At 42.4% G+C, this 17,648-nt stretch overlaps 1 protein-coding gene across 1 annotated transcript in view; it reads right to left on the minus strand.

The window, feature by feature from the left end:
* Positions 1 to 380: 380 nt before the first annotated feature.
* hcrtr2 (hypocretin (orexin) receptor 2) overlaps positions 381 to 17,648 on the minus strand; it is a 69,316-nt gene continuing 52,048 nt past the window's right edge. Inside the window, exon 7 of the mRNA XM_060855008.1 lies at positions 381 to 601. Within this exon, the coding sequence (XP_060710991.1) occupies positions 381 to 601 (221 nt within the window). The remainder of the gene's footprint in view (positions 602 to 17,648) is intronic.

The raw sequence follows: 17,648 nt of genomic DNA on the forward strand, positions 1-17,648 counted from the left end.
ATCAATGTTCACAGTCACAGGCGATGGCATTTCTAACTTTGGTAAGAGCCACGTCAGTGCTTTAACTCAATTATTTACCTTCAAACAGGGAGGGAAAGATGAGGATAAATATGGAAGGCAACAACTTTGGGATTTTCAAGGAGAAAAGGAGGTTGGACATGAGAGATTAGTTTGCAAACACATAATAATTAAGTAAAGGCATAATGTCATTCTCTACCAGTAGGATGTCATTTTAATGAATTTATTTACAAGTCCAAAAATAGTTACCTCGTGCAAGACAAATTACTTTTGCTCTTGAATCTTACAGCAGCAACATTTTACAGGAAATAATAAAGGTCAGGCCAACGATGAGATGAATGCTTCAAGTATTGCCGCTGTCATCAGATGTTGTTTGCAGTGCGGTTACTGGTCTGTGATGTAGTTACATTTGTAAGCGCTACTTGTTCTGAAGTTTTGGAAACGTTATCAAAATGGCAGATCTGTGTGGTGAACGACTTGCGGCTTTCTGTGCTCAACCGGGCTCTGTTCAGATGCTCACCATTCTGACGGTCCATCCGGAAACAACAAGAGAAGGCAGTTTTAAATTCTTCCCGGAATTTGCCTTGGGGAAAAGCAAGCATATTTCAATTGCTTTGGACCACTGCTGAGCTAACTGATATTATTAGTGCCATTTGGACCAGAGAAAAGACAATTTATACAAATATGTTTGAAAAGGAGACAAAACTCCTACTGATTGAATGCATAACTAATCAAATTCAATATGGTCCTCACATTCACTTTTATTTTGTTTCTCATTATTTGTTAAAATCCCTTCAAGCAAAATTTGAGTGTTGTTTCAAAGAGAAAAAATAAGTTTGAAGCCAATTAATAGTGAAACAATGCAAGTATGTGCTAGAATTCGATAAGAGGATTTGAGCTAAAGGGAAAGGTTGAAAGGCTGAGGTGATTTTCCCTGGAGCGTTTGAGGATGAGGAGTAAACTTACAGAGCTTTAAGATCACGAGAGGCTTGGATGGAGTAAATAATCAAGGTCTTTTTCTGAGGATGGGGTGTCCAAAACTACAGGGCATAGGTTTAAGATGAGAGAAGAAAGATTAAAAGGGACCTAAGGGGCAACTTTTTCATGCAGAGAGTGATGCATGTTTGGAATGAGCTGCCAGAGGAAGTGGTGGAGGCTGGTACAATTGCAGCATTTAAAAGGCATCTGGATGGGTACATGAATAGGAAGGGTTCAGAAGGATGTGGGCCAAGTGCTGGCAAATGGGACTATATTAATTTATTCGAGTAAAAAATGAGGTCTGCAGATGCTGGAGATCACAGCTGCAAATGTGTTGCTGGTCAAAGCACAGCAGGCCAGGCAGCATCTCAGGAATAGAGAATTCGACGTTTCGAGCATAAGCCCTTCATCAGGAATAAGAGAGAGAGAGCCAAGCCGGCTGAGATAAAAGGTAGGGAGGAGGGACTAGGGGGAGGGGCGATGGAGGTGGGATAGGTGGAAGGAGGTCAAGGTGAGGGTGATAGGCCGGAGTGGGGTGGGGGCGGAGAGGTCAGGAAGAGGATTGCAGGTTAGGAGGGCGGTGCTGAGTTGAGGGAACCGACTGAGACAAGGTGGGGGGAGGGGAAATGAGGAAACTGGAGAAATCTGAATTCATACCTTGTGGTTGGAGGGTTCCCAGGCGGAAGATGAGGCGCTCCTCCTCCAGCCGTCGTGTAGTTGTGTTCTGCCGGTGGAGGAGTCCAAGGACCTGCATGTCCTCGGTGGAGTGGGAGGGGGAGTTAAAGTGTTGAGCCACGGGGTGATTGGGTTGGTTGGTTCGGGCGGCCCAGAGGTGTTCTCTGAAGCGTTCCGCAAGTAAGCGGCCTGTCTCACCAATATAGAGGAGGCCACATCGGGTGCAGCGGATGCAATAGATGATGTGTGTGGAGGTACAGGTGAACTTGTGGCGGATATGGAAGGATCCCTTGGGGCCTTGGAGGGAAGTGAGTGTGGAGGTGTGGGCGCAAGTTTTACATTTCCTGCGGTTGCAGGGGAAGGTGCCGGGGGTGGAGGTTGGGTTGGTGGGGGGTGTGGATCTGACAAGGGAGTCACGAAGGGAGTGGTCCTTGCGGAACGCTGATAGGGGAGGGGAGGGAAATATCTCCTTGGTGGTGGGGTCCGTTTGGAGGTGGCGGAAATGGCGGCGGATAATACGTTGTATGCGCAGGTTGGTGGGGTGGTAGGTGAGAACCAGTGGGGTTCTGTCTTGGTGGCGGTTGGAGGAGCGGGGCTCAAGGGCGGAGGAGCGGGAAGTGGAGGAGATGCGGTGGAGGGCATCGTCGATCACGTCTGGGGGGAATCTGCGGTCCTTGAAGAAGGAGGCCATCTGGGTTGTGCGGTGTTGGAATTGGTCCTCCTGGGAGCAGATGCGGCGGAGACGAAGGAATTGGGAATATGGGATGGCGTTTTTACAGGGGGCAGGGTGGGAGGAGGTGTAGTCCAGGTAGCTGTGGGAGTCAGTCGGTTTATAATAGATGTCTGTGTTGAGTCGGTCGCCCGAGATAGAAATGGAAAGGTCTAGGAAGGGGAGGGAGGAGTCTGAGACAGTCCAGGTGAATTTCAGGTCGGGATGGAAGGTGTTAGTAAAGTTGATGAACTGTTCAACCTCCTCGTGGGAGCACGAGGCAGCGCCGATACAGTCATCGATGTAGCGGAGGAAAAGGTGGGGGGTGGTGCCAGTGTAGTTGCGGAAGATGGACTGTTCCACATATCCTACGAAGAGGCAGGCATAGCTGGGGCCCATGCGGGTGCCCATGGCAACTCCTTTAGTTTGGAGGAAGTGGGAGGATTGAAAAGAGAAGTTATTCAGGGTGAGGACCAGTTCAGTCAGTCGAAGGAGGGTGTCAGTGGAAGGGTACTGGTTAGTGCGGCGGGAAAGGAAGAAGCGGAGGGCTTTGAGTCCTTCGTGATGGGGGATGGAGGTGTACAGGGACTTTAGGATAACCAGTCAGCGTGAATGAGTTGGACTAAAGGGTCTGTTTCTGTGATGTACATCCACATGACTAACAAAATCGTTGCTGATAGTCTGCCTCAATTTCACCTCTTGCTCACTCCTCACATCCCTTCATTTCCTCAGTATTGAAAGACCCAAACTTGAAAATACGCAAAGACTGAGCATTAACTGCTTCCTGGACTAGGGGATTCTTCTTCAATGTAGTCTTCAGTGGCTGACTGTCCTGTTTGGAATGATGGATTATGAATTTTGAATTATGTTTTTAACCTCAGTTGATGGACCAACTGGATGTCAGATTGCACAATGAACCCTGGCCTTCTAGATCACATTTTTATGTCTTTTTTGTTTAGTGAATGCTCTATTATTGAAGCATTTTACATGAGGTAATACATCAAGGAAGAATTAAAATAAAGCAAGCTAATCGATATATGAAAGACAGCGAGCAAGATTTATACATACAAAACAACAGAATTTCAACCTGTTTCCTGACACTATCCATTACAGAGACTCAAGCCCAGGGAAATTATACCCCTACCTTGATCGTTCTAATTAACCAACTCCTTACAGTTTCCTCACTGTGGATTGTGAAGACAATTAGTGGGTCCTTTCCAAGTCAAACTCTATGAACCTTTCTCAGATCTGAGCACCTAAACTTTATCATTTCTACTGACCTTCCGATTTCTTGCCAAACTCTCCTGCTTTGATATTTTCATAAGGTAAACCTTTCTGCTGAGTTAACTTGTCCTTCGACTGCCATATACCCCTTCCAGGAAATAAACTAAACTTATCTTCTGAGCTAAAGGCAATTGTCAAAGAATCCCTAAAGTGTGGATGCTGGCAATTCGGCCCATCAAGTCCACACCAACCCTCTAAAGAGCAGCCACCCAGACCTACCCTTATGCCCCCTATCCTATCCTTTACCTGTAAGCCTGCATTTCCCATGGTTAACCCACCTAGCCTGCACATCCCTGGACACTACGGGCAATTTAGAATGGCCAATCTACCTAATCCCCACATCTTTGGACTGCGGGAGGAAACTGGAGCATCCAGACGAAACCCATGCAGCCACAGGGAGAATGTGCAAATGCCACATTATTGTCATCTGAACTGGATTAAAACTTTTTCAATCTTGAATTCTTCCGAACTGAAAATAAAGCAAACAGTCTTCAAGGTTAACCATTCGTAAACCATTATGAACATCTTTCAATTAAAGCACGGGGGGGGGAGGTTGAGGAGTAATTGTGAAAATTGTGCTGGAAGGACTATCTGGCCCTTCGTTTCTCTTTTGAAAAGCAAACCATTCATAAAAATGACCAAAACCCATATGCCTCTATTTGAAATCTAAAATAGACAAATTTATGTAAATGGTGTAATTTTCATCATAATTAGGACAGCAGTTTATCCTGACTCAGTCAGCAGCACCTTTCCATCTCCATCAGCAGCCACCACAATGACGGGTTTAGGCAGGATTGACTGGGAGAAACTGTTCACAAAGGGAAAAGGGTTAAGAAGCTAAATTAAACAGACTTGCCAAAAGAAACAACAGCAGCATGTGGACTTTTTTTTAATGCAGTGAGTAATTTAGGTTTGAAATGTGCTTCCTGAAAGGCAGATTTTATCATGTCTCTCACACAGAATTGAGCAACTATCTGAAGATAATATGTTCAGAGCCAAAGGCAATGGATTAAGGCTAGAGAGCTGGTGTATGCACAACAGGCACTAGAGCCTATGATTGTACAATCATTAACATAACCGCAGCCATAAACACTGCAACAACATAACTGACCACCAAATGTGTGCAGAAAACTTTTCTCTGCCAGCTGAGCACTGAGGTGTAAATTGATGGACCTATGAAGACTTTTTGCTGTTTGCAAGTATAATGAATCTTATTAGTGCAGCAGTAATTAGTGCTCCACAGGGATGAGGAGGTTCAATGAATCAACTTGACACTTCCCACATGCCACATGATATACCTTCTCATTGCTCAAATGAATCAAGCAACACAGTCGAAAGGCACAAATCACCGCAGATCCTGGATTTTTTTCTCATTCACTCAGAGAACATGCGCTTTGCTGACTGGCCAGCATTTGTTGCTTGTTCCTAGTTGCCCCCGAGAAGGTGGTGATTGGTTGCTTTCTTAAACCACTGTAGTCCATATGCTTTAGGTTGACTCACTATGCTGTCTGCGAGGGAATTCCAAGATTTTGACCCAGTGACAATGAAGGAATGGCAATATATTTCTAAGTCAGGATGGTGACTGGCTTGGAGGGGAACTTGCAAGTGATGCTGTTCCTATGGATCTGCTCTCCATGTCCTTCGAGATGGTAGCAAGCATGGACTTGGATGGTGTGTTTGAGGATCTTTGGTGAATTTCCACAGTGCATCTTGTAGATGCTACACACTGTTGTTACTGAGCATTATTGATGAAGGTAGTGGATGTTTGTGGATGTGATGCCAATCAAATAGACTTCTTTGTTCTGGATGGTGTCAAGTTGATTCAGCTGCAAATAAGGGAGTATTCTATACAGTTCTGATTTGTGCTTTGTGGATGATGGACAGGCTTTGGGGACTCAGGATGTGAGCTACTTACTGCTGTATTCCTAACCTCTGACCTACTCTTACAGCCACTATATTTATACGGCATGTCCAGTTCATTTTCTGGTCAATGGTAACCTCCAGGATGTTGAATTGGGGGATTAAGTGATGATAACACCATTGAACATCAGCATTTAGATATTTTCTTAATGAAGATGGTCATTGCCTGGCATTTGTTGGATAGTGAATGTTATTTGCCATTTTTCATCTGAAGTCTGTATATTTTCTAGATCTTGTCACATTTGAACATGCACTGCTTCAGTAACTGAGGTGTTGCGAATGTTACTGAACATTGTGCAATCATTGGCGACCATTCGCATTTCTGACCTTATGATGAAGGGAAGGTCATTGATGAAGCAGCTGAAGATGGTTGGGCCTTGGACATTATCCTGAGGAACTCCTACAGGAGTGCCTGGGAGGTGAGATAACTGACCAACAACCACCATCATCTTCCTATGTACATTGCATAACTTAGCGAATTATGGTTAGATATTAAATTGTGCCAAGCAATGTTCATCAGGGAGCAGAATGTACTGTGCCTATTCGTTACTGTTACATTAAAGAGCGTGGAGCAATTTTGCTCTATAGTTATTGTAATGAACCAAACTTGCAGTCACAACAGCTGTTTGTTGACCACGCATCTATGTGGGATCTGTCATCTTATAGGCACCCAATACCTCTTAAAGGGGAAATGCATGCTTGGTGGTGCATATAAAGGAAGCCACATAAGGAAAGAAATTGATATTGATCCTAAAGTTAGTGCTGTAGGTTCCTGGAGACCCCAGGGCAAGCAGTGAACTGGAGGAGAGAAATACTCTTCCCTCAAAGGGGTCAGAAAGCCTTCCAGGAAATAACTCCAAAACCAGTGAGAAAGCATTACAGAGGTAAATGGTTGCCACTACATAGTTGCAATGCTCAAAGATGTTCAATGATCTCCTCTGTTCACACCTTTGCCATATTCTGTCCTTCTATTCACAATACTCTCCCATCATCTTCGCTTCACTTTTCCACAATCGTTTCACTCCACCTCCTCTTCCCTACGTACTGACTGCCTAGCACTCTCACACAGCTCATGTTTGGTACAAACGTTTAAGAGACACAGTGATCCTGATAGTCTCAGGCACTGTTGCTTATCACAAGGTCTGCAACTCAAGCTCTGGTGGAGCAGTTAATCGAGCTCAGGAACAAATTCCTTTGGCAAGTGAAGACTGCTTGTACATTGTTCTTGACTGAAATTCACTGAATATTAATCTCTCAGCATATGCTGGGAGTGTAAACAGAATCCTCCTTCTTCTCATCTCTATCTTTGTCCATCGTACCCTACAGCTCCAAAGGTAATCCTGTCAGACCATCCTTAATTGAAAACAGCTTGGAATGTAGTCAAATCTGCTTCTCAATATTTCCCTTTAAATTTCCAGAGTCCAAAGACATTTTAAAAAATGTCCAGAAATAACCAGAAAGATCAAATCACCCACTAACCCGTATATTTAACTGCACTATTCCATTACATGACATGCTAAAAGACCCATTGTGTTTACCAGCATGGGGTTTTGGACCAGCTCCTGGCATGGTATTCCAATATCACATAGCGACCCCTCAACAAACACAGGGGTATAACTAAATACTTGAGCCATTGCTTTAAATAGGTTTCCTGTCAGTCCACAGAACAACTCAACATAGTATGATGTGGCTGCCATTCTAGCTATTACCCTCCTTTCCAAAGCTGTCAGTTGACTACAAATGAAGGACGGCCACCCAGCTGTGGCTGAGTGTGACGGAGGATGGAACAGAGAGGCAGTGAACTCATGGGCCATTAATTTGCTGCCCACGCATGTGTCATAAGGTAACAAATATTTCTTTCATGAAACTAAATGCTTTCTTAATATTCATTGCTGATCAGGAAGAACCTTCCTGGACAATGTCAAATCACAGTTCATTTTCTTGAAGCCTGAGTAATTCCATCCACTTGATTAATTGATTCTCTGTTCATGTTGCTGTTACATAACATGAATGGCAAATTATTCTATTCTTTCATTGTGCAGCTGGTCTGTGATCTCTGCTTAAAACCCATAAAGGTCAGTATTCAGCTCCTCAACGAGTGGAACGACTGTGTTGAGCTCAGCATATAGCATGGCAGTCATGAGGGAAATCTGAGTGTCAATACAAGGAGCTCTGATGTTGACAAACTCAATAACTTGCATTAGTGTAGCATCTTTAATGGAGTTAGCATTCTAAGATCCTTCTTGCAAGCATTATAAAGCAAAATTAGACAGTGAGCCTCAAAAAGCAATATTGGGATAAGTGGCCAGGATCAGAGGAAGGTATAGACATTGACAGATAGATAGACAGAATGACAGACATACAGACAGACAGACACAGACAGACAGATAGATAAGCAAGAAAGCAGACCCTTTGGTCCAACTTGTCCATGCTGACCAGATATCCTAAATTAATCTTGTGCCATTTGCCAGCACTTGGCCCATATCCCTCTAAACCCTTCCTATTCAAATATCCATCCAGATGCCTTTTAAATGTTCTAAGCATACCAGCCTCCATCACTTCCTTTGATAGCTTATTCCATTCACACATCAATCCTCTGCATGAAAAGGTTACTCCTTACATCCCTTTTATATCTTTTCCCTCTCACCTTAAACCTATGCCCTCTAGTTTGGACTCCCCTAAACTGGAAAAAAACTTGGCTATTCACCCTATCCATGCCTCATGATTTTATAAATCTTTATAAGGTCACCCCTCAGGCTATGCAGCCTCTCCCTACAGCTCAAACCCTCCAACCCTGGCAACATGCTTGTAAGTCGTTTCTGCACCCTTTCGTATAGCAGGGAGACCAGCAGTGAACACAGAGTTCCAAAAGATAGACAGACAGACTGACAGATTGTGAAAGAAGAGGGGGAAGAGTTTTAGGGAGGGGATTCCAAAGCTTAGGGCCTAGGCAGCTGAAGGCCTAAAGGTGGAACAATTAATAATTGGGGGTGCGTATGAGTACAGATTAAATAAGTGCAAAGCCTAGGGCAACCATCAAAGACATTCTCAGTACAAACTGCAGAACAAATGCTTAAAGAGTTAAATATCTTTAAATATATCACATTGTGAGACATTTACTTAACCCCAGTCAGATTTATCAAAATCAACAGCCTTTGATCCTGGCAGATTAGTTACAATATCTAACCTCATTAAGCTGTACATTATGTGAATTTTCATGTGAACTCTCTCTCTGCTGAGACCTGTCTGAGCTGCCTGCCGCCTATCCCCCTTTTGGGTAAGTGTTTCTGTGTGAGAAACGAGATGGCCACTGACTGTTGACAGCAAGCATCAGTTCTATTAGATTTGATAGCGCAGATAAGGAAGAAATGTTTCCACCTGCAGAGAAACAATAACTAGAAGAGAGCGATTTTTAAGATAATCGTCTGTAACCAGAGGGAAGATGATATTTTATTTACCACACTGCATATCATTATAGACTGGAATACTGCCTCAAAAGGGAGGGGATACAATAATAGTTTTAGAAAAGGAATTCAATCTGTACTTGCATAGGAATAATTTGTTGTGAAAAGTAATTGGATAGCTGTTTCAGAGATCAAACACAAGCTGAATGATTGGCTTTTTTTCTGGATTATTGGAAATCACCTGTTTGAACAAAGTCCTTTATTCATGAAATGTAACAATAGCTACACAGCTTCAGGATGCTATAACATAAGGATATAGTTTTCCTTCTGTAAGGTCCTCTTTAAGGATTATTGTTGAGCATACTAAATGCCATATGCACTGCTTCATTGTAACTTTAGCATGTTTCCAAAGTGGCCCATACAAACAAAGCTATTCCATGCCTTGCAGAATTGAGGTGGGATTGAATCCTGGAGTAAACCTTTCACTCAACATCTCCCAATATTTCAAGGTTAATTTGTTAAGAGAGAATTTGGAAGGTCGTGAATCTTTGCAACTTTCTTCCTTGAAAGGCAATGGAAGCAGATTCATTAATTCTTGATAAGCAAAGGATGAAAGGTCATTAGGAGAGAGGCAGGAATGTGGACTAATCATGATCTTACTGAATGGCAGAACCAGCTCCAGGGATGAGTGGCTTACTCCTGTCCCTAAACCACAGAACTAGATGTAGTCTGTGTTCTAGACAAAACACAAGTAAAGGTATGTACATTCTTGGGGGCAGCAATGGATTAGCAAAAGAAGCTTTTATTCTTGCAGAAAAATCTTATTCTACAGGAACGACCAACAATTTACCAGCAACTGAGGGAAAACTCAGATAAATTGTGCAGTTCCATAATTTTATAAGAATGACTCAGTTTGCAGAGATGGTTGAAATATAGCCCAGGAGACCAAATGCTGAAAAAGATTTGTTGGAGTACAATAGAATGCTTTAAGAAATCTCACAGAAACTCCTGAGGGAACAGTGAGCTGTCATGAAATGCTGAGCAAGAGCACAGCAATCAGTGTGGTAGCTATGCATTTTGAAAAACATACAGGATTATATTTTGTCTATGCCAAACAAAGGGTTCAGAAAAGATTTAGAAGGATGTTGCCAGGGTTGGAGGGTTTGAGCTATGGGGAGATGCTGACTAGGCTGCGGTTACTTTCCTGGGCACCTGAGGCTGAGGAGTGACCTTATTGAAGTTTATAAAAACATATTCATTTAATTTTAAAGAGAAAGTGCATTTGGTCCTAGTCAACTAGAGACAGATTGAAGTGACAATTCTCGATTCAGTGACCAGAGGACAGAAAAGGTTCCTTGTGATACACAGTGTCCCAGAAGATTTAATATCAGATAGTGGTCCTCCATTTGTGAACGAGGATTGAAGGTTAGGAGGCAGACATCAAGCAGCTGGCAAGTTCTCTACTCTACCCTCAGTCAAACAGAGGTGTAAAAAGAACAGTCAGAATTGTGAAGTCACTGATGCATAAGAGTCTAGATGGGCAATTAGCTCTATGTAGTTACACAGCAACACTAATCATTAATGGGCACTTATTGTAAATGGAGAGAAAATCGAAAACAGTACCAGTTTAGAACATAACCTGGTGTTGTGTGATTTTTAACTCGGATCAAACATAACTTCCCAAAACTGCAAGAGAGATAAATAACTAACAAAATGCCATGCTAAAAAGCAGCAGAGATAGTACAATTATAGACACAAGATGAAAACTCTGTCAACTATAAAGCCAGAACACAAAGTCTGGTTAAGGGACATGATAGTTGAAGTTACAGTCACCAGTCACAGATCAACCTGGTTGCCATAGTGTCAGAACATGTGTAAGGATAGCGAGGAGCAACAGGACTGCATTGATCTGACCTTGGCCAAGCATGTGTATGATGATCACAGGATGTGGGACAGTCATAGTTTTACTACAAACAGTGTACAGAATGGTTCCCGAGTCAAACACCATCACTCTTAGTGCTGAACACAAGTGAATTCAGATCAGAGTATCCAGGCAGAGTTCCAGATTATCTCGACCTTTGAGATTCAGACTTTGGTGAGCGAGGGGAACATGCTGATAATGGTGATAACATTGGTAATGGAAATAATGATGTTAATAATGGCGCTAGCGATTACAAAGATCATGTAAGTAAGGAAAAAAACACTACTGAAATAATATAGACCAAGTAGAGAGAAACTTGGGTGGACGTGTAGTATAACAAGATTTATTATACTTTGTGTGGGCGGCACGGTGGCACAGTGGTTAGCACTGCTGCGTTCAATTCCTGCCTCAGGCGACTGACTGTGTGGAGTTTGCACGTTCTCCCCGTGTCTGCGTGGGTTTCCTCTGGGTGCTCCGCTTTCCTCCCACAGTCCAAAGATGTGCGGGTCAGGTGAATTGGCCATGCTAAATTGCCTGTAGTGTTAGGTAAGGGGTAAATGTAGGGGTATGGGTGGGTTCCGCTTCGGCAGGTTGGTGTGGACTTTTTGGGCCGAAGGGCCTGTTTCCACACTGTAAGTAATCTAGTCTAATTAATTAACTAATGATATGGCGCAGATGACAATTGGAGACAGGACAGACAGAGAGAGAGAGGTCTTAGGCACATTGCTAATGAACTGTTTCCCATAACCTGAATTTAAAATTGTAAATAAGGAATGATATAGTGGAAGAGCCTTATTTAGAGATAGAGAGCAAGCTGCCTCAGGTACAATATATCTCAACCTGAGATACTCCAGATTATTATTACAATAAGCTGGTAGCACTACTGGCTTAAAGCACTAGGTAAGGCAACTATAATTGATTGTTGGAAAGATCCAGCTCTTTCACTGAGGAGGAAATTTGCCATCCTTACTGGGTCTGGCCTACATGACTCTAGGCCCTTTGTCATGTGGTTGTCTTTTAATCGAAATGGCCAAAACAATTTCAACAGTGATACCCATATCCCATGAGAGAATTTTTAAAATGTGCTGGGTGATCACTTTTAGCAGAGGATTGGAGGGCCAAAGATATTTGCAAATCCTTATTGGTATTATTGGGCCATGGTAGCTACTAACAGGCAGGCAATACACTGAAGCAATTGAAAATTTGAATAAGCTTTTAATGAAATTATGCCCTCCACACAAATAGCTAATATGAGATCACCTGCATTAATGAGTAAATTAAATCTCAACATGTGGCGGATCACAGTTGAAAAACCACAAAAATGAATGGACCAGAAAGTGTTAAGCAACGCTGTTTTCTGCACAATTTGATTCTGCAATATTTACTTTGAACCATTTATCAGACAGGAAATGGGAATACCAATAAATTACACTGTTTTATCACATCACCATCAGCTGTGTTTTCTCCTCTATGGTTTGATGTTATGAATCATGCACAGAAAAAAATCAACACAACTCCTTAATAATCTAAACTCACAACTTCCTTGGGGCATGAAGCAGCTCTATCCAGCAACACCGAATTCAGAAAAACATTTTCTAACCAGCCAACTGAAAAATTGACATGGAGACCAAAGAAATTAACAATTTAACTGTACTGTTTTGTTACAGTTATAGGTTCCAAATTAGTAAAATCCAAAAAATATTAAGTCAGATTTTGCTGTTTTGGGGCATTTAGTAATGTGTTCTGTTGTCTAATCTGACAATTCCTCTCAAAACAATCCTGCCTACTTTTGTATAATGGATCCTCACCACAGCTTGGACTTCAAAGTAACACTCCGTATCACACATCATGCTAAATGCCACAATATATGGTAGTCATTGAGAAATAACTCCACGAAGGCTGGTATCCCATCATCAAGTCATCCTTTTTTTCATGTGCACAGTACATGACACTGACCCAGCTAGCTCAGATCCGGCTCCTAGAGTGAGCAGAACCTCTGATTCTCCCCTTTATATCGTCAGGCAGGATTCCCTGACTAGACCAGATTAACAGCCAATCAGGGAACTCATATTCTATGAGATCCACCTGGTTGGATTGTTCCAATCATTATAAGAGATATACCAGACTTTAACTTATAAGTGCATCGGGTAAGGATGAATCTAATATGTCAATGTTCTCTCTCTCTCTTCGAAAGCATCTCATTCTAGCATATGTTCGAGACTGTTCCTTTTTGTGCTTTCCAACTCCACCCACACTGTGCAATTTATGCTCAGTGCTATGCAGCTCTGTGACATCATTGCAAGGTTCCTCCAGGGTCCTGAAGCCCTTACAAAACAAGTTTTATTGGAACAGAATCTAATTTTACAAAGATTATAAAGGAGACTTAAAGGTCTTACTGCTTTGGGATTCAAAGTTGTTATCCTTTCCCAGTCTATATGACACCATCATACTGAGTGATGCTTAATGCAGTTCAGACCCTCACAAGCTCATGGAAAGCTTTTGAAAGGTAAGTTAAAAAGGTCCTTGTCGTGCTTCTCATTGCCAAGGCTCCCATGCCGCCTCCTTAGGCCATTAGACCTCCACACCAAGGCACAACATTTCTATGTTCATTCACCCACTATACACAATGTATAGAATTAAGGAACTGTACGTGACTCTATAGTTGGACATGGATAAAAAGCTTTTGAAAAAAGATGCATTTATGATTTTTCACAATTAACATCAGCGTGTTTAAGAAAATTCCATTCAATGCTCTCCAATGAAAGTGTTAATTATCCAAATCATTTAAAGTTTCAATACCTGAAATGGCAAGGCACTTTATATCATTTAAGCTTGCGTAAATAAACATTGTGAAATTTAAAACTGAAATCAGGCATGTAGAGCTGTCAGCCCAGTAAGGGGCTGAGGTGCTGCAGCTGTCTAATGGCTAGTTGACTTCTCAATAAAGTATTCTAGGCTTCAGTTGGCACCGAGTACAATAAAGATCCTGCCTTTGAAGTCAGTGTTTCTCAAGGCAGGTGCAGAATCATAGAGTCCCTACAATGTGGAAACAGGCCCTTTGGCCCAACAAGTCCACACTGACCCTCCAAAGAGTAACCCACCCAGACCCATTCCCCCACTACTCTGTATTTTACCCCAGACTAATGCACCTAAACTACATATCCCTGACACCAAAGGGCAATTTAGCATGGCCAATTCCCCCAAACTGCACATCTTTGGACTGTGGGAGGACACCAGAGCACCCGGAGGAAACCCACACATACACTGGGAGAATGTGCAAACTCCACACAGACAGTCGCCCGAGGTGGGAATCGAACCTGGGTCTCTAGTGCTGTGAAGCAGCAATGCTAACTACTGAGCCACCATGGTGAGTTTGTCAAATTCATGCTCTCTGCCATTGTGCATGGGAAATCATGTTACACTGAGGTTTTTGAGGACAAAACCAAAGAGATAGATGGGGGTAGAGCAGTAGACATTGTCTACATGGACTTTAGTAAAGCTTTTGACAAGGTTCTGCATGAGAGACTAATTTAAAAAGTTTGATCACATGGGATTCAGGGAGAGCTTGCCAATTGGATACAAAATTAGCTTGATGATTGGAGACAGAGGGTGGTGGTGGAGTGTTGTTTTTCAGACTGGAGGCCTGTGACTAGCGGTGTTCTGCAGGGATCAGTGCTGAGTCCAGTTTTGTTTGTCACTGATATAAATGATTTGAATGAGAATTTAGGAGGCATGGTCAGTAAGTTTGCAGAGGACAACAAAATTGGTGGTATAGTCAACAATTAAGAAGGCTATCTAAGATTACAAAGGGTTCTTGATCCATTGGGCCAAATGGACTAATGAGGAGTGGCAAATAGAGATTTGGATAAATGCAAGGTATTGCATTTTGATAAAGCAAACAAGGACAGGACTTATATGGCTAATGATAGGGCCCTGGGTAGTGTGATTGAACAGAGAAATCGAGGGGTTCAGGTATGTAGATCTTTGACATTGGGATCACAAGTATACCAGGTAGATAAGAAGGCATTTAGCACACTTGCCTTCAGTGTTCAGACCATTGACTGCAGGAGTTGGGGCATCAGGTTGAGGTTGTACAGAATGTTTGTGAGGCCATGTTTGGATTACTGTGTATAGTTCTTGTCACCCTGCTGTAGGAAGGATATTATTAAGCTAGAGAGGGGTCAGAAAATATGTACCAGAAACTTGCAGGGACTGAAAGGTTTGAGTTATAAGGAATAGGCTGAATAGATTAGGTTCCCTACAGTATGGAAACAAGCTCTTCGGCCCAACAAGTCCACATCGACCCTCTGAAGAGTAAACCACCCAGGCCCATTCCTCATATTTATCCCTGACTAATGCACCTAACGCTAGGGCAATTTAGCATGGCCAATTCACCCAGCCTGCACATAGAGTCATAGAGTCATAGAGATGGACAGCATGGAAACAGACCCCTCGGTCCAACCCGGCCATGCCGACCAGATATCCCAACCCAATCTAGTCCCAATGCCAGCAACTGGCCCATAGCTCTCCAAACCCTTCCTATTCATATACCCATCCAAATTCCTCTTAAATGTTACAATTGTACCAGCCTCCACCACATCCTCTTGTAGCTCATTCCATACATGTACCACCCTCAGCGTGAAAATGTTGCCCCTTAGGTCTCTTTTATATCTTTCCCCTCCCACCCTAAGCCTATGCTCTCTAGTTCTGGACTTCTTGACCCCAGGGAAAAGACTTTGTCTATTTATCCTATCCATGCCCCTCATAATTTTGTAAACCTCTATAAGGTCACCCCTCAGCCTCCGACACTCCAGGGAAAACAGCCTCAACCTGTTCAGCCTCTCTCTGTAGCTCAGATCCTCCAGGCCTGGAAACATCCTCGTAAATGTTGCATTAGAGGGTATTGGTCTGGATCAGACGCTCTTCCAAGGGTCAGTGTAAACTCGATGGGCTGAATGCTTCCACACTGTAGGGATTCTATAATTTCAATGATATTCCCATATCAGGATGGTGCAGGACTTGGAAGGAATCATGTACATCGTGCTGTTCCCATTGCATCTGCTACCCTCATTCCTCAAAGTGGAAAAGGTTTTGGATTTGGAACAGGCCTTGATAAATTGTTGCAATGCATCTTGTAGATGTTACACACTTCTTCCACCGTGGGAGATGTTACACACTCCTTCCACCGTTAGAAGGAGCCAATCTTTAAGGTGGTATATGGGGTGCTAATCATGAGGGTTGATTTGTCCTAAATGGTATTGAGCTGTTGGAGGCAAACATCTAGATAAATTGGACAGTATTCAATCACATTCCTGCATGTTGCCTTGTAGATAGCAGACGTACTTTGGGGAGGCAGCAAGTTAATTGACACAGAATTCCCAACCTCTGACCTACTTTTGTAGCCCCACGTTTTGTATGGCTTGTCCAGTTAAGATTCTATCAATGGTGACATGTTGATGGAAGAATTGTCAATTAAGCTAAAGTCATCAGATTTTTGTGCATTTTTAATGTACAACATTTTGGTGTTGTCATACTCTTCAGGTCAATACATTATCACAATATTACTTAAACTTCTCACGAAAAGAGTGCAATGGGGAGAACACAATAAACACATTGGAGAATATAATGCTGCTAAAGATTGGCAACAGCCAGAATCAGGAAGAGCAGTGTTGCAAGATTGAGTAGTATGCTAAATTTGTGTGACAACAGAATAATGCAAATACAATACCTGATAACTCAATTTGTTTTCCTAGTACTTTATACTCAGCATTTTACTTGCAACATCTAACAAAGTATCCATTCTGATGTGCAATTTGCACCATTTATGTTATATTTTCCTTCTCCTTTTGTTAATGTATAAACATCTAGCCACCACTATGCATAAGGAATTGGATAACCAAAATAAACTCATTTATTAAGAAATAGAAAAGTTGGGAGCAGTACTAACTCGAGAAATTGGAATATTGCGTGCAATTTTGGTCTCCTTCCTATCGGAAAGATGTTGTGAAACTTGAAAGGGTTCAGAAAAGATTTACAGTTATTAAAAAGAGGGAGACTTAATGAACTCAAAACACCACAGGATATTTTTCGGAATACAATATTACTTCCTCAAATAACAGTTGTAAAGTAAAGCAGTTTGTTGATTGCATCTCCCTAACACATGGAATGGCTAATTGATCCATCTCTCAGAAAACTGCAGAATGATCCATGGAATTACTTGCAAGATTCAGGTGCAAGCAGATTTGTTGTTATTGTTCCCCGGATCATGCCTTCATATGAATAGATATTGCAGCCAAGGTGGGCTACATTCAGGAAAGCTAAATATTGAAATCAGTTGGGACCAATAACTTGAATTCCATTTATCTGTGATTTCCTCTTGACCCATCATCCAAATAATGTCATCTCTTATTCAACTGTATCATCAATCTGATGACTTTGCTCCTCCAGACTTCTGATTACTCAACTTATTAAACTGGAAGCCACTAGAAAGCCAGCTTCCAGTCAATCCACCCAGATTTGATGCTTATGCTTTACACTTAATTAAAATGAGACCCAAGACCCAATGTTCGAGGCGCCTTCGACTTCACCAAAGGTTTGGGGATTGCTTCCCACAGCTGTGCCCATGCATCTCCAAACTGGGTGTGGCTGAATTTCTGTACCTCACCCACCCCAAATTTTCCTTAACACAAATAAACTGATATTGATTGGGTCACTTTTGGAATACAGTGTGAAATTCCGA

The sequence above is a fragment of the Hemiscyllium ocellatum genome, chromosome 3 (assembly GCF_020745735.1).
Source record: "Hemiscyllium ocellatum isolate sHemOce1 chromosome 3, sHemOce1.pat.X.cur, whole genome shotgun sequence".
NCBI lineage: Eukaryota > Metazoa > Chordata > Chondrichthyes > Orectolobiformes > Hemiscylliidae > Hemiscyllium > Hemiscyllium ocellatum.